At 42.2% G+C, this 21598-nt stretch overlaps 1 protein-coding gene across 1 annotated transcript in view; it reads left to right on the plus strand.

Annotated features, from left to right (window-relative positions):
• Positions 1-21598, plus strand: part of LOC117524367 (FERM, ARHGEF and pleckstrin domain-containing protein 1) — a 142820-nt gene that overhangs the window by 102333 nt on the left and 18889 nt on the right. The window contains exons 14-20 of the mRNA XM_034186127.1: positions 11239-11426; positions 13082-13171; positions 18816-18949; positions 19708-19789; positions 19870-20107; positions 20210-20340; positions 20449-20517. Coding sequence (XP_034042018.1) covers positions 11239-11426; positions 13082-13171; positions 18816-18949; positions 19708-19789; positions 19870-20107; positions 20210-20340; positions 20449-20517 — 932 coding nt within the window. The remainder of the gene's footprint in view (positions 1-11238; positions 11427-13081; positions 13172-18815; positions 18950-19707; positions 19790-19869; positions 20108-20209; positions 20341-20448; positions 20518-21598) is intronic.

Here is a 21598-nt window from a genome sequence, read left to right on the forward strand (position 1 = left end):
GAGCACATTTTCTAATTTTTGAGTTTTGATGGACTAGTTTGAGGCAATAACAGTTTTCTCTATGAATGCTCAGACTAGTTTCTCCGTTGCCTTATATCTTTCTGTAGGGATGTTGCCACCATCCTGTCAGTGATCTTTATCATGTTTGATGTCAGTTGCAAGGCATGATATATGCAGCATCGACACTATTAACTGTGCAGCAACTATTGCACTGTATCCCTGCAACCTACTTTTGTTTCACCATTCCGTGTGTACATTGAGCAACTGTGCTCATACTTTGCATTTACTTCTATGTTCTTTATGTGTGTCCTTCAACACAATGTGACCACTCCACTCCATAACTGTTGGACCAGTACAATGTCTTGACATAACTTGAACCACAACAAAATGAAAATGTCAGAGTATTTAGGGACAAACTGAGTTTGTGCACAGTCATATCACCGTGGTGCTCAACAGTGATGCGAAAATCAAACAGATGTCTACCATGATTGTGTATTCTGATAGTATTGCAGTGAAAGTGAAATAGGTAGAAGTGCAAAAGAAATCTAACGTTTGTTTTTTTAACTTTGCATATGCATCAATTAAATACAGTAATGTGTGTTTTGTTGGCCAATGCCTCCTAACACCCCTACCACACCCCAACCCTTAATTTTTTGTTGTTTTTGTAATATATTTTTAAGGACGTTTCAGCTTTGCAGCATATTTTTGTTTAGAGTTTATGATGGTTGTGAATAGCGGTGTAACGGATCATATAGTGTTCCGTATGGACCAGTGTTCACGGTTCAACTGCCATGTGGTCTGCGGATTCATTGCAAAGTTTATGTAACAGCGTGAAGTATAGATTTATTGTTCTGGTGACTTGTTTTTAAAGTAATAACTGAGTAAATCTCAATGTAGATGTCAGTGAAATCAAAACTGTGAATTGATTATGAGCACCGAAAAGTAGCTGTGCTTTCACGTGAACGTATCGTGAGAAAATTAGATAGTCTTTGCCATCTCGCGCTGCTAGCAAATGATTTGGAGTCAGCCTGTGAAGCCAAACTCATGTTGTGGCCAAGCACGTCAACAAGTACTTATAAAATATCAGGAAAATGACAAGGTAATGTGCGCACTGCTCCTACTGCAATCGGTCAGTGAGTTTGCACCGTGCCATCCTTAGCTGAGGGCTGAAGAGTTCCACTGAGCTCTGGGTGCAAAGAAAATGATGTTGTCCAACTTTTTCTGAGTGGTGTTTGTCTTGAATGTGCTTTAGAAATAAAGTTATTAGCATTATACTCTCACAAGACAATGTAGACATCCTCAGTTTTTTGAAAAAGGATTTGAAGTTATAAACTTGGATCTGCTGTTTATTTATTTATTCATTTTTAGGTTTGAGTTATTTGTAAACTTTAACAAATTTATTACATACATACATATGCACTCCCTTACTGAAAGCCAAATGTCTACACTACGGGCACATCTTGATTGCTTTATTTCACCTCCACTCTCGTGGTGTACACAGTCAAAATTACAACAGTTGTTCCACTGTCCAACTACTCTCAACAAAAATATAAACGCAACACTTTTGGTTTTGCTCCCATTTTGTATGAGATGAACTCAAAGATCTAAAACTTTTTCCACATACACAATATCACCATTTCCCTCAAATATTGTTCACAAACCAGTCTAAATCTGTGATAGTGAGCACTTCTCCTTTGCTGAGATAATCCATCCCACCTCACAGGTGTGCCATACCAAGATGCTGATTAGACACCATGATTAGAGCACAGGTGTGCCTTAGACTGCCCACAATAAAAGGCCACTCTGAAAGGTGCAGTTTTATCACACAGCACAATGCCACAGATGTTGCAAGATTTGAGGGAGCGTGCAATTGGCATGCTGACAGCAGGAATGTCAACCAGAGCTGTTGCTCGTGTATTGAATGTTCATTTCTCTACCATAAGCCGTCTCCAAAGGCGTTTCAGAGAATTTGGCAGTACATCCAACCAGCCTCACAACCGCAGACCACGTGTAACCACACCAGCCCAGGACCTCCACATCCAGCATGTTCACCTCCAAGATCGTCTGAGACCAGTCACTCGGACAGCTGCTGAAACAATCGGTTTGCATAACCTAAGAATTTCTGCACAAACTATCAGAAACCGTCTCAGGGAAGCTCATCTGCATGCTCGTCGTCCTTATCAGGGTCTCGACCTGACTCCAGTTCGTCGTCGTAACTGACTTGAGTGGGCAAATGCTCACATTCGCTGGCGTTTGGCACGTTGGAGAGGTGTTCTCTTCACAGATGAATCCCGGTTCACACTGTTCAGGGCAGATGGCAGACAGCATGTGTGGCGTCGTGTGGGTGAGCGGTTTTCTGATGTCAATGTTGTGGATCGAGTGGCCCATGGTGGCGGTGGGGTTATGGTATGGGCAGGCGTCTGTTATGGACGAAGAACACAGGTGCATTTTATTGATGGCATTTTGAATCCACAGAGATACCGTGACGAGATCCTGAGGCTCATTGTTGTACCATACATCCAAGAACATCACCTCATGTTGCAGCAGAATAATGCACGGCCCCATGTTGCAAGGATCTGTACACAATTCTTGGAAGCTGAAAATGTCCCAGTTCTTGCATGGCCGGCATACTCACCGGACATGTCACCCATTGAGCATGTTTGGGATGCTCTGGACCGGCGTATACGACAGCGTGTACCAGTTCCTGCCAATATCCAGCAACTTCGCACAGCCGTTGAAGAGGAGTGGACCAACATTCCACAGGCCACAATTGACAACCTGATCAACTCTATGCGAAGGAGGTGTGTTGCACTGCATGAGGCAAATGGTGGTCACACCAGATACTGACTGGTATCCCCCCCCCAATAAAACAAAACTGCACCTTTCAGAGTGGCCTTTCATTGTGGACAGTCTAAGGCACACCTGTGCACTAATCATGGTGTCTAATCAGCATCTTGATATGGCACACCTGTGAGGTGGGATGGATTATCTCAGCAAAGGAGAAGTGCTCACTATCACACATTTAGACTGGTTTGTGAACAATATTTGAGGGAAATGGTGATATTGTGTATGTGGAAAAAGTTTTAGATCTTTGAGTTCATCTCATACAAAATGGGAGCAAAACCAAAAGTGTTGCATTTATATTTTTGTTGCGTGTATATGTCCAAACTGTATAGAGAAATAAACATATCACTTCAGAGTTTTACGCACTTTTTGATTTTCTACTGCTGAATTGCTCAACTTTTGCAGGGTTTCTGACTTGTAAATGAATATTTTCTTGTAACTGTATTATTTTAGCCATACTTTTTATGAGGCATGTGGTTTGTGACTTTTGTAAGGATAGCATTCTGTCTGGAGAGGAATCTAAATTTTTCAGATTTGTTGTGTCTACTCACAGAGTATATGCATCAACCAGCATATGTAAGGCACATCTGAGTACAGTTTTTTGGTGCTCTATGGCACAGTTGCTTTCTTCTGCCTCACTACAGCAGTACACCCGCACTGTGCCTGACCAGACCTTTTAAGACCAACACGCCCATGAGCGCACAATTGAACACAAGCTATTTAAAGAAGGTGGGCACAGGTTGTGAAAATAACAGTGGTGTCTGTTGGAAACTAGCAATGATACTTGTGGTGCGCAGTGCGCTGCTTTGTGACTGGTGAAAGATACGTCCCAATGTGTGTTACCCCAAGGACACCTGCAAAGAATTAAACTAACATCCTTAAATAACGCATTTTCCAAGAACTCACTTTTTGCTGCCACAGAGATCTGTAGCTATCAAACGATTGCTGCAGCCGATACCGATTGGCTCACAATACTTATGCCCCTCCCCCTGTACATGTCCCTTCTTGAGCATGTCTTGCATTCATTTGGTAACACTAAATCGAGCCTTGTACCAGCTTTGGCATGGATGAAGTGTGCCCTTTTCCAGAATTTGAACTCTTTGCAACCAGCCCAACACAATACCACTTTCATTTGTGTTCTGCATGATTTTGATTTTTATTCACACTTCCATCTTCATGTTTCTTTTTGTTTGCATATTTTATCAAACAGTCTTTGTGTCACCTTTCTGTTCTTTCTGCTTCTTTTCCTCCTGTGTAAGCACTGATCTGCCTGAACGTGTCACACGTTGTCTCTTTTTCTTTTCTGTCGCCCATTATGCAAAGCGCTGGATTACCTGTTTAGTTACACCAGGGGAGGTACAAACATTTGGCTGTAGGTGACAGAAGCTCAGGACGAGGCAGGAAAATAGAAGCAGGTTTTAGTGCTTCCGTGCTGGTGTGTTAGGGTTGTGTACATGTGAAAGGAAGTTTAAGGGTGACACCTCACAGCGCAGAGTCTCTTGGCTCATCTGTCAATGTTGACAGCTCCTGCAGAACTCCCAGGCATTGTTAGCACAGATGCCATGCAGCGTATCTGCGGACAAATGTTGACATTTTATCAGTGTAGTCTGACGCCTGGGTCAGCAGCAAAATCTCACGCGGCTGTTAAATTAATGATATGTTTGGATTCTAAATTATTTCATGTGTCAGCATCACTTATACAACGGCAAAGTTCCATCCAGTCAATGGAGACTTCAACATCACTGTGACTTAGAATATTCTGTATTTATCAGTGGCAGCTGGGTGAGTGTAGCTTAAAAAAATGGGCGTTGTCTCTGGTGCACAAACCTCTCAGCAGATGTGGAGTAGCAGCATCCTGCACAAAGCCAAAATCTTCATTTGAAGGGTTCAGATATAAAGCCACACATTTTTAGTTGAGGCCACCATGCATTTGGCTGCTTCGGTAACTAGCAGTGTGCGAAATATTAAAGCACTTTACATATGATTTTCATTTTATTTATGGAAATCTGTGCAATTTCTATCTAGTTTACTTTCAGTTCCCATTTTAAATAGATTTTTTTTTTCTCCAGTGGGTTAATTTAACAACGCTGGTTCAGCTGAATGTTCCAGGTATGAAGAAGAGGTTTGTGCACGTTTCTAACTGCTGTTGTCCTTGAGGGTGTTTTTGATGCATGCTGTACTAATCCAAGACTCCACAGGATTCCACTGTGGGCGCACACTGCATTCGTGCATGTTTGCGTTTCATTCCTTTTCACTGATATTTTCGGTTTTATTTTATGTTGCGACATGCAGAATGTATGATATGATCAATTCAAATAGGGACTTGCAGACAGTAATGTTCAGTGTTTGTGCTTTTATTTTTCATACAAACCGTCTGTGCTAGTGCAGTTAGGTCTGAATCATAGCAAAAGTGTCAAAACAAACCACTGTCCATGCATAATTCAAAAAAGGATAGATTCAGAAAGCTGCAGTCGGTGTACTTTGTGGCACATGTGGACTCGTGGTGTGATTTTGGTCATCTCATTTTTTCTTGCTTTTCCTTCCCCCTTCAGTCAAACTTTGCATTTTGAAGAACTGCAAAAACATCTTTGCCAGCTATGTTCCAATGTGCAAATTCAAGTAACTCCACTGTCACACTGACCAACACTCAATCTCCAAGTCAGACATCATATTATGCCAATATATATATATATAATTTACCTTTGAATGGAGTTTCAAATAATCTCCAAATCCAGAAGTCTCGTGAAACAACATATAGAAACTACTCAGCTATTGTTCAAATTTAGTCACAAAATGGTTTGCTTTAGACTTCTGTGACATATGTTAGGGCCCCTTCATATATAGTACGAATGTGGTCGAATTACACATGAAGCAGGAATCGTATGCAGTACGGACAAAATTGTAGCTGCCTCCAACGCCTCGTACACCTGTTGCTACAACTATTTACGCGTACCAGTGGCCGAAAGACAGCGTGTGCTCCTACGGTAATACCTGCATACGCAATTACATAACAAATAAGGAAAATGAATGACCACACAACACAGAGAGTGACATGTTAGTCTGGGCACTGAACGGACAGGAGGGTGTGTCCGCTCATGCTTGACACCGTCGTGTGCACAAAACTGTCGCAGCGGGTTCGTTCATGCCTGCCTGTTGGCTTGATGTTTTCGTGGTTCACTCATACGAGTTATTCTGCAGTGATTTGCCCTGATTTGCACTTATTCGTACTGTGTGTGAAGGGGCCCTTACAGATGTCTCTATCTGGACTTCTGCCTGTATTTTGAGCTGATTTATACTTTGTGACACACCCACATGATCAGTGGGAAAGAGGCTCCGCCTTTTCTCAGTTCCTTTCTGTTTGAAGCTACAGGCACTCAAACAAGTAATTTATTAAACCCAAAAATGTCAATTTCTAATCAGTTTTATTTATATAGCGCCAAATCACAATAAACAGTTTCCCCAAGGCGCCTTATATTGTAAGGCAAGGCCATACAATAATTACGGAAAAACCCCAATGGTCAAAACGACCCCCTGTGAGCAAGCACTTGGCAACAGTGGGAAGGAAACACTCCCTTTTAACAGGAAGAAACCTCCAGCAGAACCAGGCTCAGGGAGGGGCAGTCTTCTGCTGGGACTGGTTGGGGCTGAGGGAGAGAACCAGGAAAAAGACATGCTGTGGAGGGGAGCAGAGATCAATCACTAATGATTAAATGCAGAGTGGTGCAAATGTGACATTAAAAAAAGCGGTTCATTTTTTTTAAAAGGATACAACATCCCAGTATCAGTAGGGTACTGGCCCCCACTGTCATATGGATGTGGCTATGGTGCCAACTCCGTTGCTGAATTGAGTGACTATTATGTAATGATATCTAACACGTATTTGTCAAAAGGGGGATTAAATAAACGTATTAAGATGATTGAGTGTTTGCCCACCAGTGCTTTGTACATGGACCCCTGATCCTGTCACTCCTTTTTTTTTTTTTTTTTTTTTTTTAAAGGATGCAACATCCCAGTATCAGTGGGGTACTTTTTGGCTTCAAACGTCAAACTCAAATCTGTTTTTAAGATATCTGATGACTTACTGTGTGTCACCTTGCTGAAATTCTGTCATGAGTCCCCTTTAAACAAAGCATACATGTTTAGAAATAATTAACATACAGAAATCAATTTCAATTTATTTAGTTTATATAGCGCCAAATCACAACAAAGCTGCCTCAAGGTGCTTCACACAAGTAAGGTCTAACCTTACCAACCCTTAGAGTAAGCACACAGATGACAGTGGTAAGGAAAAAACTCCCTCTGTTGATAATGAGGAAGAAACCTCAAGCAGACAAGACTCAGAGGGGTGACCCACCAAAGAAGTTTACAATACAGAATACAACACAACAATTGACAACATCAAAAGCCGAAGGTCAAATACAAAGACAAAGTTGCTCTTTTCCAAAACATTTCCGGACATATTACAAGAGAAATAAACACGAAACTAATGCAGCACATTCAGATCTGATGTCTTTAACAAAAAGCGTCCACTGATGCTCTGTTGCGGTCGCACGCACCACTTGGCAAGGATCATTGATCAGATGTTTGGACACTGCTGAGACATTGTCCGAGGTCACTTGGCACTCAACTATCTTTTGCCCAGTCTTGAATTAGCTCACCCTGTCATGCCAGAGAGGTTTCATGTGGGAGCGGCTAAGTCAATAAATATCACAGGGTGTGGGCGGAGCTTCATCCATTCACGCACAGTGTCCCTGTGCACGCTCGCTGGGCTCTGTTGACATTTTCACATGGCTTTTCTTGAGATTTGTGTTCTCTTTGCTCTGTATAGAGTAGTGCAATACGAGAGTCAATAAAGATGATGTTTTTGAAGTGAGATTTATGAATCTTCTTTTTCAGACCGCTGTCTCAGTGTAACTTCGTAGGTCATAGACTTTAACTCTTCACGCTGCCTGTAGTTTGTAGGTCTGTGTGTGTCACGTACAGTTGTAGGAGTCTTGTGCATTTTTTTTTCTCCATTGGTTGCCCTCCTTTGCTGTGTAGTATTTAGAGTTTCCTGTTGCGTAGTTGTGCTGCTTTGTTGAGTTAGTGCGTCCTCTAGATGTGCCAGTGCAATGTTCTGTTTGTGCCGACGCACCAGGAGGACAGAAGAGCGGGGCGCACGCAGCTGTAACATCGTAAGTAAGCTCAGCAGATGTCTTCATTTTGGATGATGTGAGCTGTGTTATGACCCTTGATCATCTTGCAGTTTGAGTCTCAGCTCGACGTAGCACAAAGTGCAGCGTATCAGAGCAGTCTGGGCTGCAGAGTGAGTCATGGCTGATTTTCACCGCTGCAGGCGATCCCCCTTAGAGACCTCATTAATGTTTTCCTGTCTAAAGCAGACTTACGCCCTAATGTTTGCAAATACATTTTATTGTTTGTTGCGCCACATCGAGTTCCCCAGTGTGTAAAGTTTGCTACATAGGCTGATTGAATCATTTGTGACCTGAACTCAGTAACATTTTTGCCCAGATCTGGTATGAGACTACTTTTTTATAATTCAATTTGTTTTTAGTTGTTAGTTTGTCCACCATATCTCAAAACGTTGAGCAATATATCTCCTTTTTATTAAAGGGGGAGGACAAATTTGAGTTCACCTTCACATAAACTAATTCAACTTTATTCCAAATTGACCCAGAGCTTTGAGGACAAAGCTTAAAACAAATTTGGAACTTTGGAACAAACAAACGAATTTGGAACTGGTTTGTCCCCACTTCTCAGTTTATTGATGTGTTTGTTGTCTGTCAATAAGTGTGTCTGTATTTTCACCGTATGCCCACACATCCGTCGCATTTTCACATCTTAGCCAGAACTGGGGTTGAACAAGCAATTTTAAATTTTCAGGATATGGTCGGGGCCAGTTAGCATTGAAGCTTGTGTCTTTAAATAAAAAAAAAATCCATTCTGGTTTACCAACCTGATTCTTACCTACGTTACTGCGTATGTTACATATCCGTAGCCCCATGTAAGTGCTAAATAGATCTTGCCTATCTGTGGATTCCGTAGTGTGGAGCAGATGAGAGTCTACAACTCCCCCTGCACGTGGCACCAGTCCAACACAAGTTACAGTGCATCCAGAAAGTATTCACATTGCTGCACTTTTTCCACATTTTGTTATGTCACAGCCTCATTCTAAAATGGGCAGCCAGTCTGCTGTGTGCAAAGCTGTGCCAAATAGTAATGCGTGTCTGGCTGTATCCACTGTGGTGACCCAGAACAAATGGGAGCAGCTGAAAGGACAACAACAGCCCTATTTCAAAATGGGGTAAATTAATTTTTCCCTTCAGAATTCTACTCACAACACCCCATAATGACATGAAAAAAGTTTTTTTTTTCTTTCAAATTTATTAAAATAAAACACTAAAAAATCACATGTACAGCAGTATTCGCACCCTTTACTCAATACTTTGTTGTTGCACATTGACAGCAATTACAGCCTCAGGTCTTCTTGAATATGATGCCACGAGCTTCGTGCACCTATCTTTGGACAGTTTTGTCCATTCCTCTTTGCAACACCTCTCAAGCTCCATCAGGTTGGATGGGGAGTGTCGGTGCACAGCCATTTTCAGATCTCTCCAGAGATGTTCAGTCGGATTCAGGTCTGGGCTCTGGTTGGGCCACTCAAGAACATTCACAGAGTTGTCCTGAAGCCACTCCTTTGATAGCTTGGCTGTGTGCTTAGGGTCATTGCCCTGCTGAAAGATGACCCATCACCCCAGTCTGAGGTCAAGAGCGCTCTGGAGCAGGTTTTCATCCAGGATGTCTCTGTACATTGCTGCATTCATCTTTCCCTCAATCCTGACTAGTCTCCTCCTAGTTCCTGGTTTCCTCCAAACATGACACCTGGCATTCACATCAAAAGTTCAATCTTTGTCTTATCAGACCAGAGAATTTTGTTTCTCATGGTCTGAGAGTCCTTTGGGTGCCTTCTGGCAAACTCCAGGTAGGCTGCCATGTGGCTTCCATCTGGCCACTCTACCATACAGGCCTGATTGGTGGATTGCAGCAGAGATGGTTGTTCTTCTGGAAGGTTATCCTCTCTCCACAGAGAAATGCTGGAGCTCTGTCAGAGTGACCATCAGGTTCTTTGTCACCTCCGTGACTAAGGTCCTTCTCCCCCAATCACTCAGTTTAGACGTGCGTCCAGCTCTAGGAAGGGTCCTGGTGGATCTGAGATTCTTCCATTTACGGATGATAAAGGCGACTGTGCTCATTGGGACCTTCAAAGCAGCATAAATGTTTCTGTACCCTTCCCCAGATTTGTGCCTCGAGACAATTCTGTCTCGGAGGTCTACAGACAATTCCTTTGACTTCATGCTTGGTTTGTGCTCTGACATGCACTGTCAACTGTGGGCCTTATATGTAAACAGATGTGTGCCTTTCCAAATCATGTCCAATCAACTGAATTTACCCCAGGTGGACACCACTTAAGCTGTAGAAAGATCTCAAGGATGATCAGTGGAAACAGGATGCACGTGAGCTCAGTTTTAAGCTTCATGGCAAAGGCTTTAAATACTTATGTGTGATTTCTTAGTTTTTAAAATTATTATTATTTTTAATAAATTTGCAAAAATCTAAAAAATAACTTTTTCACATTGTCATTATGGGGTATTGTGATTTAGAATTTGTGGTGGAAAAATGAATTTCATCTATTTTGGAATAAGGCTGTAACACAGTGGTGTCCAAAGTATTCCAGAAAGGGCCAAGAGGGTTCAGGTTTTCCTTGCAGCCACTGACTCCAGGAGGTGATTTCACTGATGAACATCAGTTTGAGCAGATGGGATGAGTTCATCAGTGAAATCACCTGCTGGAGTCAGTGGCTGGAAGGAAAACCTGAACCCTCTTGGCTTTTTCTGGAATACTTTGGACACCACTTATGTATCTTAATAAAATGTGGACAAAGTGAAGCGCTGTGAATACTTTCTGGATGATGGGTGGACTGAGACAGTGCAGATTAGGTGTCTTGTCTAAGGACACAGACAGGTAACATGAGCAGGATTCAAACCCAGGTTGCAAACCTGATTGCTGCCCACGTTGACACATATCCCAACCCTGAGGACCTTATTAATTTTTGTGTCAGAACATCAAAGCTGAAGACCATTGGTAGCATTGTTTTTAATGCAATAACTGCATCTCAGTGCAATAATAGTTGGTGCCCATATCATATTACCAGTTTTGGTCTATATATTACGTAGCTGGACTCCAACAACTCTTTTGAAGCTATCAACAATTGTTGTAGGCAGAAGGGTAATAGTCTTGCTTGATGGTGCCTTTTTTGTGTTGCCTTTTCTATTTCCTGGTCACTAAATTTGGAATTTTCTCCCCTCGCTGTGGCTGCTGTACGACCCTTTGCAGGAGTGATGCCCAACAGCCCTCACCTGTCTGCGTCTGCAGGACACCCTTGCGGCATGGTTAATGGTCAGAAGTCACTGGATCTGTGCAGCCACAGTCCCGACGGCCGACAGCCTTCCCCACTCACCAGCCCGCTGCTCAACGACGCTTGCAGCATTCGCACCGATGATGAAGACGAGGTTCGACGAAAGGTTTGTGGATCATTGAGAGGTCTCTGCTTAATTAAAATGAAAATCATAATCACTAAGAAGACGCTTTGTCAGATCAGTCTGGAAGCCGTTTCTAAAATCATAGTGAAAGTAGCACAGGACCTACATTACTTGTCCCAAATAATTCTCCACTGGGACTCGAGCTGTGTACTCTTTGCTAACTCAACTCAGAGAAGCACATAAGCTGCAAATGATGAGCTGCTGAGGACGAGTTGGACTTTATGTACGAGGTCTATTAGAAAAGTATCCGACCTTATTATTTTTTTCAAAAACCATATGGATTTGAATCATGTGTGATTACATCAGACATGCTTGAACCCTCGTGGGCATGCAAGAGTTTTTTCACGCCTGTCGGTTACGTCATTCGCCTGTGGGCAGTCTTTGAGTGAGGAGTGGCCCACCCTCTCGTCGTTTTTTTCATTGTTTAGGAATGGCTCAGAGACTGCTGCTTGGTTTGATCAAAATTTTTTCAAAACTGTAAGGCACAACTGAGTGGACACCATTCGATAAATTCAGCTGGTTTTCTGTAAAAATTTTAACGGCTGATGAGAGATTTTGGTCTGTAAGTGTCGCTTTAAGGACGGCCCACGGCGCCTGACGGCGATCTGCGCTTCGAGGCGGCAGCGTCTCGCCGTTTCAAGTTGAAAACTTCCACATTTCAGGCTCTGTTGACCCAGTAAGTCGTCAGAGAACAGAGAACTTTCAGAAGAAGTCGGCATGAGGAGTTTATTCGGACATTCCATTGTTAACGGACATTTTGTAATGAAAGAACGTGCTTGCAGAGTCGCACGTCGGGCCGGACCCGACCGCGGGGGGTCGCGACAGGAAAAACACCTCCGTTGGAAACCTTAACGGGCAAGTTGGAACATGCCCAAGCTGTTAAACAATTTCTCAGTTACTCACTTGTTGAAAGCCATCAAAAGCCGCCTGAATTTTACAAATGGTTTTCAACAAGGAGGTGGTTTTCCTGTCGCGGCGCACACACATTCGCCGAGTCGTCACAGAAATGAGTCGACGAATTTGCGCGCACGTCTTTCATTAAAAAATGTTCTTAAACAGTGGAATGTCTGCATAAAGTCCTCATGGCGCCCTCTTCTGAATCTTCTCTGTTCTCTCACGACGTCCTGGGTGAATTAAGACTTAAATTAGGATGTTTTCAGGTCGAAACAGGCCGATGACGGCGCCTGGAAGCGCTGCAGGACGTCCCGCTCCGTGGGAAGTCCTTACAGCAACAGAAACACCCCATAATCTCTCATCAGCCGTTAAACTTTTCACCGAAAACCAGCTTAATTTCTCGAATAGTGTCCACTCGGATATTCCTCACAGGTCCAGAAAAAATTTTGATAAAGCAACGCGCGCCGTCTCGAGCAGCGTGTGAAACAAAGGAATTCAGCCGAGAGGGCTGGACCACATCTCACTCAAGGCCTGCCCACAGGGAAATGACGTCACCGACACGCGTGAAAAAACTCACGCATGCGCACGAGGGTTCAAGCATGATTGGTGTAATCGCACGTCATTCAAATCCATATAGTTTTTTTAAAAAATAAAAAGGTAGGATAGTTTTCTAAGAGACCTCGTAAAACTGAGCTACAGTTGGATGCATCACTTTTTACTCAGTCTGGTGGTATTTTTTGCAGCGGTTCCCAACAGATCGGGCCTACTTCATCGCCAAAGAGCTGCTGACCACAGAAAGGACGTACGTGAAGGATCTAGAGGTCATCACCGTGGTAAGTCTTGCAAGAAAACTGCTCCTGTGTTCCCTTCTCTAGCAAGAAAACATTGATTAATCCAGTTAAATGCTCCCGCCAAAATGCTCAGGAAGTGGGACTCTGGTGTATTTTGGCAGATCCTGTTTCGTTTACTTTTATCCAATCAGCCCATTTGTGCTGTTATGTGCATTTATGTCTCTGTCAAGATTGTGAGTACTAATCTATGTTTCGGTTTAGATAAATATCTGGGTTTAGCCGCACGCTCTACTGCAGCCCCTTCTTTACGTTTGACAAACTGTTTGCTTCTGCCTGTTTTTTGTTTTTTGTTTTTATTTTCGTGTGATTATAGCCTTAGGGAGCCGTCAGAGAAAATAGGATGATTTCACGCAGCCTCATATGATCATCCTGATACGCTGATGTGGAAGAACCTCGTCAGTCAGTCTCGTTCACTTGCTTTTTAAATGCTCCGGCCTGTGATTTCCAGAAAAACCTCTCACAAATCTTATAAATATTTGGGTTGGCTCGTCTCCTCCTTCCTTCTTTTTTTCTGTGAATGTGGCTCTTCTCTCCGCCGTGCTTTGGCTGGTGTCTCGGTTGTGGTTGGTGAAGTCATCTGAACAACAGCTGGTGCCCTCTCCCTGCTCAACCCCCCCCCCAAACTCCATTTTCCAAGCATTTCCAGCAACTGCTTTTCCTAAAACTCTCTTCCCTTTCCCATCACATCCACTTAATGAATCCACTTTGCATCTGCGTGGCACGCAGCGTTTTACTTCATTCAGTTCGATGTGCGTTATTGATTCTTCCAGTTGCGCTCAACCAATTAAGGGGTTCAAAAAAAGAAGCGACACGGCTGAGGGGCAACACCAGAAACAAAGATAAAAGTCTCCTGGGTGCAAACTGGGAAAATCTTACATCACTGCAGCATTGGTCCTTGTCTGTCAACAGTCTGTAATTTACAAACTCCTTCAGTCTTGTTCCTTGTGCTACCTGATATCAAAATGTTGTAAATCTGTAGACATTTGATGCTTCATTTGTACAGTTTTACTGTTTTCCACCCATTTAATGTCCAGCTGAGCTTTTGTTTTGTGGTTACTTTCAATGATTGTGTGGTTTGCTTTTCCTTTTCCAACCAGAAAATGATCTCACATCTCTGGAAAATTGCTCTTTGGCAGTCATGATGTCATAGTGTTCCTTTTTCAGATTAGGCGGACTGCTTGTTTCAAGCTTTCCCTGTCACTAGCAGGGCAAGCATCGGATTAAGAGAATGACTGAGTCAGTCAGTTCAGTCAGCAGAATGTCTGTTAGTAAAGATGTAGAAACATCTGCATATCCGGTGTCGCGGTCTGATTGGCTCCCCCTAAAAATCACTCCTCTTTTGCATACTGTACATGCGGATCTGTGAAGATTGTACAACAATCATTTCCACATAAAGTCAGCATTATTTCATAATTAAATATGGGGACCGATCAGAGCTGAGTCTGACTTTCTGAGTCTGACTCTCTACACCAAACAGATCAACAGTAATAATGTGATTATTAACCATCAGATGACAAAGTAAAACCTGTTAAGTCATTCTACAGTAGGTTTTAAGCAGAAACTAGGCGATAATCGGTGAATCGCTACAGCTGAGGATCAGTGAATCTTCTGTTTTGGGCCACATTGGTATCTGTTACCATATTGATTTCCAATAATTATTTTATTTTAAAAAGTAAGTACGTCCTTATAGGCCCTACAGTTTATCTGGCCAGTGCTTGTCTTGGTTTCTGTGGCATGAAATGGATGAGAGTCCATGTCTTCCCCTGGATGGGACGCCAGTCCATCATAGGTTATTTCCCAGCTGGATGGATTGAGACAATATTGATGAAGTGTTTTGTCCATGGACCTACACTGTTAGATTGAGCAGGATTTGAAGAAAGCTCTGTAATCATCTAAATTGCAATATTGGCACCGTGAGATAAGTGTGAGCTTGTTTAGGTTTTGCACATGTAAAGTAGCACTTTGGTTTGCATGTGATTTATGAAGCCTTGTTGATCATCACAGGGTCTTGGTGGCCAATGAGGTTGTCTCTTCAGGCTCAGTGCTGCATTCAAATTAACAGAATTGTATGTGAAATATGTTTGAAATGACATAGAATACTCTGCAGAAGTGTGAAGCATACCCTTTTTCATATGTGCAATAATAAATAAATAAAATGTTCCACAAAATGTTGTACATGAGTGGAAGACTGAAGAGAAATGAAGATGAATCAGTGGTTGTTCCCCTGCACATTATTTACTGGTTGCTTGTGAAGGCTAGCAAGTTTGAGAACCCTCATGTTTGTGAAATAGAGGATCATGCATGTAGCTTTTCACAAGAGAAGGCAAGAAAGCATGAATCCCCGTCTCCAGAGAAGTGAAAAGATGAAGAGAAACAAAATCATTACCGGCAGTGACATTATGCAATTTGCAACCTCACCACTAGGTGACGGTAAATCCTACACACTGTAGCTTTAACGAAGATAACAGGCATTTTCAAGTTAAAATTATTTGATTATCTGTAGTTTTACAGTACAGTGCATGATTCCACAAAGACAACAAATGAAAGATAACATTTAAGGAGCTGCACAGCTATTTTGTTGCACTTAACATGCAATGAGAATAAAACTATTCCATTCCAGTAATGAGTGGGTAATGAATTGATCAAATCCTGATCAAATCCTTGTAAAATCCTGTAACACTCACCTAAAACAAATCAGCTTTAAAGGTGATGAGTAGTCACACAACATGTTTATTTTGTTTAGTTTTTAATGCTCTTTAGACTAATTTATTATGTCCGCCAAGGACGTAATAAAATCATCAGTGTTTATTTATTTATTTGTCTGCCTGTCTGACTGTTAGCGGGATTACGTCAAAACTACTGCATAGATTTTGATGAGATTTTCACCACAGATACATATTAGGCCATGGAAGACTCCATTAAATTTTGGAGGTGATCTGGATCCAGATTCTGGCTCAGGATTTCACTTTATATAGGCTCTGAAGGATTAAGTCAAAACTACGTCACGGATTCTCACCAAATTTGCACCACAGATAGATATTAGGCCATGGAAGACTCCATTAAATTTTGGAGGTAATTCGGATCCAGATTCTGGCTCAGGATTTCACTTCATATAGGCTCTGAAGGATTACGTCAAAACTACTTCACAGATTCTCACCAAATTTGCACCCCAGATAGATATTATGGCATGGAAGACTCCACTGAATTTTGGTAGCACACAGCCAAACAGTTCATTGCAGTATAAGATTTAACTGCTGTAAACAGAAACCTGAGATTTCAGGTACTGCACCATACCTGGGTGCTGTCCAGGTGCAGATTCTGTCCATAACAGTAGAGGTCTAAGCTGTAATCTATCAACAGTTGCACCCATTTTCCGTTGCTCTGTAGTAAACAATGGTCCTGTTCTTAAAGTATGGGGTAAGATCCCTCTCTTCCCATGGGAGGAAGGGAGATCTGCATTGAGATCTAAATACTCACTGGCCACCCTGTAGGACATGGTGGGGTTTGATCTTTGTAGCATCCCTGGGGGATGGCATTGAACTGGGAGGCGGCTACAGACAGAGTTGGCAGTCATTATTAGTAAGATTTAATTCTTTGCCTTATGGGATTTTTTTCCACTATTTTGTATGTCCACACTGTAACTTAAAATATAGTATAAAGCAAATTTTTTTTGTTTTGATTAAGTTTTGAGTCTACTTAATTTAATTAATTTAAATTAAGTAAATACATTTACAAGAATAACACAAACTACTCCTTGTATATAGTTTTTATTATAGCCAAAACTTTGTTTTGCTTAAAGGTGTCATATTGTGCAAAATCTGATTTTATGTAGTTTTTGCATTTCAAACTGGTTGGGGTTATGTTTCACGTTTGTGAAGCCCCAACGTTCTCTGTCTATGCATGAATAAAAAAGAAAAAAGAAAAACTCCCCCAGCTAGAAGTACAACTTAGGTCTGAAATGGCTCATTTTATGCTTCTGTGATGTAGGTCATGCTTTATCCTTCCTCTGTGAGACACCTACTAAGCCAGTTTGTGCTCTAATGCTGCATTCGATGTACCTTGGAAGTGAGAAGTCAGAACTCAAAATTACATTCGGTTTAAATCCCAGCCTGACCGGAAAATCACTAAGGGCCCTTGGGCAAGGTCCTTAATCCACTAGTTGCTCCCAGTGTGTCGTGAGTACCTTGTATGGCAGCACCCTCATATCGGGGTGAATGTGAGGCATTATTTGTAAAGCGATTTGATCGTCTGATGCAGATGGAAAAGTGCTATTGACGGTTTTAGAGTATCCCAGAATCCTTTGCGCACTGGAGAGGTAGGCTTGATAATGGCTCAACTTAATGCTAACTTTAACATTGAAAATTCCGTAGACATGCTAACGCCTTAGCATCTGTCCCGTTTTTACGTTATAAAATACATCTATCAACTGTTTCAGAAGACCATAACAGGTTGGTTTAACATAAAAAAGGTAAATATTACTCTCAGACATATGTTCTTCAGGGTTTTAGCGGTGAAAAATTAAGATAAAGCGAAATAAAACAAAGAACCAACGAAGCAGCAGATCGAAGATCGAAGCACTTCTTCATTGGTTAAAGGTTCAAAGCAAAGCCACACTGCAGAAATGCTTGATTACAGACCCGCTGCAGGGTCTATAATCATTGTAGAGAAATGATCATTTTCCTGACAAACACCCCCAGAAACAACGGCCACTCTGAAGGGCCGATAAGGGAATCGTTAAGTACAAAGGCTGTTGATGTCAATGGATCGAATCATTTCTTAAGGATACCCGAAAAGAACCAGTTCCTGACACACAACCCTAACAGCAACATGCTATATATATATATATATATATATATATATATATATATATATAAAACTCACATTGAAAAATCACGATCATCTTAGTTAAACACCTAAATAAATATTTTGGTTGAACTCACCTCCATAACGACGCAATGTTGCAAACAAGTTGCTGCAAACGCTTGTTTACACTGACAACAAAATCTCAGCCTCCCCAGCAAGAACGTGATTACGTGCAAGATTTGACACCTTAAAGGTGTCAATATAAATGCAGTCCATTTACCATTAAGCCTTAATTTTGAGTTTGCAGACTGACAAACTCAAAGTAAAACCTTTTGCCTATAAATGTAGGAAAAAGTCATCCAAACTTAAATTAATTGTACATTTTGTCACTGTGTGCTTGTCACTTTTAGACTTCATGTGATGAATTTTCTTGCTGACATGTGAGGCATTATATGTGGTCGTGGCTCTCTGTATTTAAGAGTTGCTGTGCTCTCTGACCTCTGTCTCTGGTCCTCAAAATAGGGACATCTGGCTGTTCAAAGGTCAAGGCACAAACTAAACGGTGGTGGAGCTTTTTGCTGTCATTGCTCTTCTACTGTGGCACAGCCTACCAAAAAGTGCTGCGGAAGGCAAATCAAGGAGCAGATTTTATTTTCAGGCTCAGGTGTTTGCTGTGATTATGTTATATACTTTGTGGTATGAACCCTCTGACTTTTTTCTTTTTCTTTTCTCCCCTTTGTCATGAAAATTTCTATTGAAAGTGAAACTCGCTGCCTGTCGCTGGGTGAAGCTGCACACTGACACACATGTGCGTTTCTCTCAGTCATTCCAGAGTGCCGTGGTACTAGATGAGTCCACTCCAGGTTCTCTGAAGAACATCGTTTCCTCCACGTTCGAGCCTCTGCACAAGTTCCACACAGGTTTTCTCAGGGAGGCGGAGCAGCGGCTGGCTCTGTGGTGAGACTCTCTCATCCCTGCGGGTTAAGAACTCGCTCGCCGATGTGTTGTTTGTACTCTGGTGCATTTACCACAGCTTATGACCCTTGCTTAATGAGCATTATTGGCATTCAGTCTGCGAGGGAAACTCAGACCTTTTTAATGTGACCTGAGGAGCTGCCGTCTCCATGGTAACAGTCCTGCTGCTTCCAGGCTGGCCTTTTCTTGCTTGTGGGTTTCTGCCATCTGATCTCCTTAATGATGTGATGCATAAAACCTGCCATGCCGTCAGAATTTACTGCCTGCAATTAACAGCTGACGGCATCGAATGGTGGTGTTTTTATATCAAAGCCTCTTTTTTTTGTCTTGTCATTGGGATGTTTATGTAACAGCTGAAAGTGTCACTGCAGTCAGAATCTGCAGCATATAGGAACCACATTCAAATGTGTATGCAGATTATCACGCAGCACGCCTCCCTTACGATTTGCATATTCAAATATCCTCGTGCACTTAGATACACCTGAGCTATGATGTTAGGACATCTGCCTTTCATCATTTTGGAAAAGCTGGTTATGTTTTCCAAAACACTTATTAAGGTGCTGTGCAAAACTGATAAATATTCTGAATGAATCCAGTAATAGCCCATCACTGATGCTCAAGGGAGACACCTGCTGGTGGGATGTTTCTCTCAATATTCAAGCAGCTTTTTTCCATTCAGTTTGCATTCCATTTAATGTTTAATTTTCAGATGCTAAGTGTTGGTGGATTTTTGCATTTAGGGAAGGACGTTCTAATGCTCACATCAAAGGAGACGGCCAGCGTATTGGAGATGTAATGTTAAAGAACCTGCAGGCCTTGAAGGTGAGCAGCAAAGCCACTCGCTGTTTGTTAAAAACTCTGACACCAAGCTGCATTTACAGCCATTTCCTTTGTCCCTATAGCCTCTGACAGCAAACCTGCACAAGCAGTCTGAAGTCCTGATCGAGCTCGAGAAGGCATGCAGGATGTCCAGAAGGTTGGAAGGTCTCTGCAGAGACTTTGAGCTGCAAAAAGTCTGTTACATCCCCCTCAACGCCTTCATTCTGCGGCCCCTGCACCGCCTCATTCACTACAAGCAGATCCTGGAGCGCCTGTGCAAACACTACCCACCCACTCACGTGGACTTCAGGGACTGCAGAGGTACCCCAAGTCCTCGCAGATGCACTTTTTTGGCCTTCCGGTGTTGTCACACACCCCCATAACAACCTACTGTGTCATGTCTTTTCCCCGTTTTGCATGTAGCTGCTCTGGCTGTTGTGTCTGAGGTGGTGGATCAGCTCCAGGGCAACATCATCAAGATGGAGAACTTCCAGAAGCTTCTGGAGCTTAAGAAGGATCTGATTGGCATTGACAATCTTGTTGTTCCTGGTCGGGTCAGTTTGAAGCAAAATGATTCAATTTAAAACGTTTATGAGCACAACACGCAGGTCTTATAATTGATGGTGGGATTTTTTTTTTTTGGTTTGTTTTCTGTTTGTCAGGAGTTCATCAGGTTAGGCTGCCTCAGCAAACTGTCTGGAAAAGGTCTCCAGCAGCGAATGTTCTTCCTGGTAACACACACTTACAGAGATTAAGTCATATCTCCACCCTAATTAGTCAACTCAATAAGTGATTGGACAGTGATACAGTTTTTTGTAATTTTGCCTCTGGACACCAGCGTGAAACATTCAAGATGTGCTTGTAGTGTAGATTCTCAGCTTTACTTCAAAAGGTTCAACAAAAGTATTGCTTGTGACTGAATTCAACGATTTAGGAATTACAGCCATTTTTTTTAATAGTCCCTCACTTTCAACCATTGGACAAGTAATTGGACAAACACATAATTCTAAATATAAGAAGAATTAAATGATATGGTACTGTGTGGTAAATCTGTTAGAAGTAGTCATGTCTCAAAATCATCTGGCCATGCAAGAAGGAGACTTGGAAGGAAGCCACCAAGACACCCACGACAATTGTGAAGGTGTTACAAGCTTCACTGGCTGTGACTGGAGAAACTGTTGTCAACTTTTGCCTGTTGCATCACCTGTTACACACCGTCATGATGGAGCGGACCAATGAAGACCTGTCTTAAAAAGAAGCACTCAACAAAAATATAAATGCAACACTTTTGGTTTTGCTCCCATTTTGTATGAGATGAACTCAAAGATCTAAAACTTTTTCCACATACACAATATCACCATTTCCCTCAAATATTGTTCACAAACCAGTCTAAATCTGTGATAGTGAGCACTTCTCCTTTGCTGAGATAATCCATCCCACCTCACAGGTGTGCCATGTCAGGATGCTGATTAGACACCATGATTAGTGCACAAGTGTGCCTTAGACTGCCCACAATAAAAGGCCACTCTGAAAGGTGCAGTTTTATCACACAGCACAATGCCACAGATGTCACAAGATTTGAGGGAGCGTGCAATTGGCATGCTGACAGCAGGAATGTCAATCAGAGCTGTTGCTCGTGTATTGAATGTTCATTTCTCTACCATAAGCCGTCTCCAAAGGCATTTCAGAGAATTTGGCAGTACATCCAACCAGCCTCACAACCACAGACCACGTATAACCACACCAGCCCAGGACCTCCACATCCAGCATGTTCACCTCCAAGATCGTCTGAGACCAGCCACTCGGACAGCT

The sequence above is a fragment of the Thalassophryne amazonica genome, chromosome 14 (assembly GCF_902500255.1).
Source record: "Thalassophryne amazonica chromosome 14, fThaAma1.1, whole genome shotgun sequence".
NCBI lineage: Eukaryota > Metazoa > Chordata > Actinopteri > Batrachoidiformes > Batrachoididae > Thalassophryne > Thalassophryne amazonica.